Source organism: Trypanosoma equiperdum (genome assembly GCF_001457755.1).
Source record: "Trypanosoma equiperdum strain OVI genome assembly, contig: ctg_845, whole genome shotgun sequence".
NCBI classification, from domain to species: domain Eukaryota; phylum Euglenozoa; class Kinetoplastea; order Trypanosomatida; family Trypanosomatidae; genus Trypanosoma; species Trypanosoma equiperdum.
The window spans coordinates 1072-6768 of NW_027124804.1; the positions used below are offsets into that span (position 1 = coordinate 1072).

The 5697-nt window shown below is 41.1% G+C and overlaps 1 protein-coding gene across 1 annotated transcript; it reads right to left on the reverse strand.

Annotated features, from left to right (window-relative positions):
• Positions 1–308: 308 nt before the first annotated feature.
• Positions 309–1781, reverse strand: TEOVI_000398300 (variant surface glycoprotein (VSG, atypical), putative; the record flags this gene model as incomplete). The annotated part of the gene is made up of 1 exon (XM_067226808.1): positions 309–1781. One exon carries the CDS (start codon positions 1779–1781, stop codon positions 309–311), a length of 1473 nt encoding a protein of 490 aa, XP_067082909.1.
• Positions 1782–5697: the final 3916 nt, after the last annotated feature.

Below are 5697 nucleotides of genomic sequence, written 5' to 3' on the forward strand. Positions count from 1 at the left end.
CATATACACTTTCATAACACAGCCCTATCATTATCATCCTTATTATTATTACTGCAGTTACTATTACGACTATAACACTAATTAATACATATAAATTTTACAAAATAATCAAAATAATATAAATTAGAATATCACTTATTTTCCATACCATATCACCTTACTATTTTACACCAATAGTCCAGTTTCATACCAAATTTGTTTTTTTTTAATTCCTGAAAAAATTCAAATTCGCTCATTTTTCTTGGAAAGGGTATTAAAATGTATAAAATTTTAGAAATTTCAGCCAATTCTCTCATATTTAATAAAATTTATAAAATTGAGCAAATATCCTTATAATGCTGTAATATTACTAAAATCACAGATGAAGAAACCATCAAGGCGAATTTCTTGGTTGCTAGAATAGAGGAATCTTTGCATTCTTTTCCATCCCATTTGCAGCCATCTTTGCAGTCTGTTTGCGATTTCCCTTTGCACTTATCTGTTGTTGTTCCTGTAGCTTCATCGCCTGTTCCTGCTTCTGGGGTATCTGATCCCTGTTTAGCTTTGCATTCCCCTTTGGTCTCATTCTCACCTTCCCATTTGCATTTTCCTGCATTTTCGCATTCGGTTTTGTTGTTTTTGTGTTGTTTACAGTCTGTTATTTGCTGATTTTTAGTTTCTGGTTCCTTTGATGGTGTGCCTGCTGGTCGCTTTTTTGTAAGTAGAGCTCTCTTATGCAGTTGCTCTGCTGTCATTCTTAGCGTCGTCATGCCGTAGAGAACTGTCTTTTCTTCACGGATTGCCTGGTAGCGCAATAACAGTAAGTGTTGGGCGCCTTCGAGCTTCTTTACCCAAGGTATGTCGTGGATGCCATTTGGCCCCAGTCCTTTATACAGGATACAGCCACCGGCTCCGCCCCCATCGCGGGTGTTGCCGGCGTGGCCTTTGCCTAGCCTCATGCTGCTTAGGTCTGCCGCCTCTTCGTGCCGGCCTAGAAGCGCCTTGAAGTTTGTTATTGCCGCCGCTAGACGGTGGGCAGTCACTTGCTGCGTTGTGTTTATTTTGCATTTGCCTGTTACCGTGGTTAGCGCCGCCGTCACACCGCTTTCCCTGGTGTATGTTATTATCTGGGTCGCACCCTCGCCTGCGCAGCCTTGGAAGCCGGCGTTGCTTGAGTCGTGAGAACAGAGGCAGAGTATATCGTTTGCTAGGCTTTTGCCTTGGCCTGTGTTGTCTGCCCCGTTGCCTCCGCAGCTTCTCGCCACCGTGCCAAATGTCTTTGTGTCGTCCGCTGGCGCAGCTCCGCCTTTGCCGCTCACCGCTCCTTGCAGCAGGTCTTGGATTTCCTTGTCCGTCGGTCCATTGACTTCGCCCTCTGTTAGTGCTTCTGCTGCTGCTACCGTTTGGTTGTTTAACGTCGCTGCTAGTTCTCTTTCCTCTGTGTCTGGTGGTTGTTTTATTACGCGGCCGAAAGCGCCGCTACTTTTGTCGTTTATTATCTTTTGCAGCCGCTGCCAAGTTTTTTTATTCTTTTGCCACTCTGGGGATTCACCTGTTGGTGCATCAGGTCTGTCAAACTTTTGGTTGAAGAATGTATCGCTGGAGACAGACATATTTAGGGCGATTATAAATTCTTTTTGTTTTGTTATTTTGCTTCCAAGGGTCAACTTTGGTATTTTGTCTCTAGCTCTCGCTATACCTATCAGCTCGCACAGTGCGTTGAATTCTAATGCTACGTCATTGGCTGCTGGCTCAGCTGGACAGGTAGAAACTATCAGTGCCAGAAAAAGAAGCGCCAGCATGTCCTTCGTCCCGTAAAAGAATTAGCTCCAACCTATGTAAAATCTGCAATCAAACAGTACAAGTGTGTTGAAAATAGCGGTAAAGTTGCAAAAACTAAGCAAAAAGGAATGCACAACTAACTGACACTTCTTTTTGAAAATTAGTGATTATTAACCGTCTAAGTTGCATCTATCGTTGAGAAAGTGTAAAACTCACCTAAACCTAATTGGTGATTTTTCTGAAAACGAACGGATAGTTATTTCTCAATAATTTCGTATCAATGGTGATAAACAGAAGACTCAGTATAACATGTAAATTATTACTCTATTTCATTGTGTTTTTCATATGTTTATTTTTTGAAAAGATCTGTTTCACCACAGAAACTCATGGCCGCTACCACAAGCTAAATTTTTTTAAAGGTTTCCAGTTTGAACTGCAAAAAGGATTTCTCTTCCTCTTTCCTTATATATTAGACCTGTCATTCATGGATACTGTGCGTTTCTGATGCGTTGCAACTCCTTTTCTGTGGTTGCACATTCGATAAAGGAATAATTCTGCCGCTTTTGTCATACGCGTGCTCTGTGGAATTTCCCACTGTCTTTGCGTTTTATTGTCGGTGTCTTCCTCCTCATACATGGAAATTGCTGTCGTGGCTCCACTCTTTTGCTTTGAAATTTCTTAATATGCTCCATCAAAGCCGCTTCACCGACAACTTTTATATGAAGTATCCGCTCCTTGAAATGGTTCACGGGGTTTCCATTAAGCAAGTAGGGGAAGCTTATCATAACAAACTTACTGTAATTCATATAAAGTTATTTACCGGTTGATATATGCTCTACTTTAAGGGTATTCTGCTTTTTAATTTTTGCTGTTGCTCACAGTGATCCATTATATGTCATAGTTTTAATACCCTCCTCTTTATAATATTATATTTTTTCACACCAATGCTAGCATTTGTTACTATATCTTCTGAGAATAAGGTTTGGAAGTTATTTCAAGATTACACAATCCCTTCTTCCCCTTGCCCCTGATTATTTTTCGCAGCTCGATACTGGGATCCTCCAGGACATTAAAAAATGTAGTTACTACTATCTCCACTGCTACAGCCTCCCCTTTTTGATTGAAATACAGCGCATCATTTAATCCTAGAAATGTGTTAATTTCGGCTGTAATGCAACGTCTTTCCACGTCTGCTTTCGTATCAATCTGTATTTTCTTATCTTCTTCTTTCACTGCTCCTGCGGAAAACGTAGCGACTCCATTTCGGCTGCAGACTATACTGTCACACCACCGCTGTGGCACCCAGCATTTGGTCAAGCAAGACAACACCTATCGTCATGTTTGTGTTTGTAATTGCGCACGTTCCATCTCTTTCCCTTTTTGTCTTTCTATCTCGTGTCCTTTGACAATATTCCCCTTCCTCTCCCTCAGCCTTACTCATTCACCTACTCCCATTGCAGCATCGAATTTTTTAAGTTCTTTTGTTTTTGTCTTCCCATTTAGTTTACCACATCATCACACTCATATTCTGTTAGTATACGCACACTCACAGTACTCTCCTATTATTATTATTGTTATTTATTTTCATCTTCACTATTAATATTACAATCACTGTTTTAACTATAGTTTATGTTTAGAAAATTAACAAAATAAGCATAATAAACAAAAACGTAAATATTTCATACCCTATTATCATACTATACACTTAAGAGCTACTACCATACACTTTTTACAACAATTTCATATCTTTAAAATTTTAAACAATTTGAAAGAATTTGGCAAACAGTGTTTAGTATATCAAATTTTTAATATTTTATTATATTCTCTGAAATAGATAATTATATTATTTTTACTATTTTCATCACTTTCAGCGATAATCCTTAGAATTTTAGAATTTTAACATGCTATCAATCTTGTAACAGCAGCCACACTTAGAGCTAATATCTATTTGACGAGAATACTGTTATCCTTGCAACTTTCACTTTCTCATCTGAAATTCTGCTCTTATTCACAAGTTGTCTGGTTTGGAAAGCTGCTGCACGCGGATTTGACAACGTTGTCTTCTTCCTTCTTTTCGTCACCTTTGCCTGATTTCTTCGCTGTGTCTTCTTTATTTGGGCCCTTATCTGAAGATTCCTTTTCAGTGCTTTTTTCTTGCTTCCTGTGGTAATTTATGCCTTAAAAATAGGCAAGTATAACTTCTGCCTCTGGTTTTTTGTCTTCGTTTGCGTTTTGTTTTCCTAGGTTGTAATTTAGTTTTGTTGTTAGGGTTTTGAGGTAATTCGTTGCAAAGTCAGTTTTTCCTCTTCCATAAACATCTTTGATCTTCTCCCGCACCTGTCTGTCCCGCTGTGTTTCTGATATCGCTTCTATTTCCGTTCTGCTAAAAAGTATTTGCTGCGCTATTTGTCGCAAGTCGTCCAGCTCTGCTAATTCTTCCGTCTTCGTTGCTGTTAGCTCCAACTGCTTTTTTATTGTGTTTTTTAGGCCTGCACATATTGCCCATTTTACTTGGTCAAGACCCGGCTGTGCAGCCTGCTCCGCCGTTGGGGCCGTGCTGCAGCTTATCTTGCCGTTTTCTACTGTGCCTATGTTTGTTGGTGTCAACGTCGAGTCTCTGGTGGCCGCGAAAGCGACGTCAGCACCGAGCCCATGTGTTCTGCCGCCGCCTCGCGCGTTGTTGTCATCGCAGTCCTTTCCTGATGCGTGGGTGTTGCCTATGTTGTTGTGCGTGCTCGCAGTCCCCCCAGCGAAGGCGGTGATTGTTAGCTCCGGCGGGTTAAAATATGTATCAGAAACTGCTTTGATCTGTAGTTTTGTTGGTGTCGGCTCTTCTTCTTCGTCTATCGCCTGGTTGTTGATTTTTGTCAGGTCGCAGGCTTGCGCTTCTACTGTCTGGTCCGCTTTAATTGTGAATTTTGCTGCTGTTTCTGAAAACGTACAGGTATTATCGTCTTTTGTGGCGCTTTTTTGCTCTGCACTTCAGTCGGATGTATTTTGCGTGATATTAGCAGTGCTGTGGCCCTTGCTAACATCACGTTTGATGCTTTTGTCAGTGTTTCTTTCGCCATACAGCAGAACGGCTGGTTTCCTCCGCCCGGAGTTTCATGAGGAGTGATAGAACCGTCTTTGCGGCTCCTTTGATTGATTCCTGCTCTACTGCTGCCGCTAGCTGCCATTTGGTCGATTGTTTCTTTAATATGGCTGCTTTCTCTAACGCAGTGTCCAGTTTTTGGGTGAACGTTTTAGCTAATGCCAGTGCATACGCTGCCTCGTCACATACCGAGTTGATGCTGCTCGCGACTTTCATAACCTCGCCCGCGGCGTCCTGTGCTCCAATTGAAGTCGGCAGAATAGCAGTAAGAGCAGCTGTGAGGCGGCTGCTTTTGGTTTCTTTCATTGTTCGTATATTTGTCTTTGCTGTTTTGGTACCGCCTACCGGTGCGCTTTGGTGTTTTTCCTGTTGCTTTCTTGGTATAAGCATAAGGTGTTGTAACACAACGCTAGGGAATTCACCAAAACAGGTACCCTTGGTCTGTTGTTTTGGCTGTACTGCTTTGTTACTTGAACCTATCGTATGTTCTGAAATTCCGAATTTATATTCGTTTATAAAATTGTATTTTTTCTCGTTGCAAAGTTATTATATTACAATCACACGTGCGCGGTATAGTGTGTAGTCTGCTGTTTCCAACACCAAAACACAGTGCTATCTACAAAGCTACCTTTTATGCTTTTGCGCTGGTTGTAATGGATGCAAGTTTACTTCTTGAGCCCATCCTATGCCTGTTTTGCCTCCATGTCAGTTTATAATTTGCGGTTCAGGGTTTATAGTGCTTGAATTTAATGGAAGGTCAGTATTACCCCTCTAAAAATTAGGTTGCTTACCAGTTTCACCGTGTCTCTTATTCATTTTGTTGTAAACAAGGCTGTATAGTC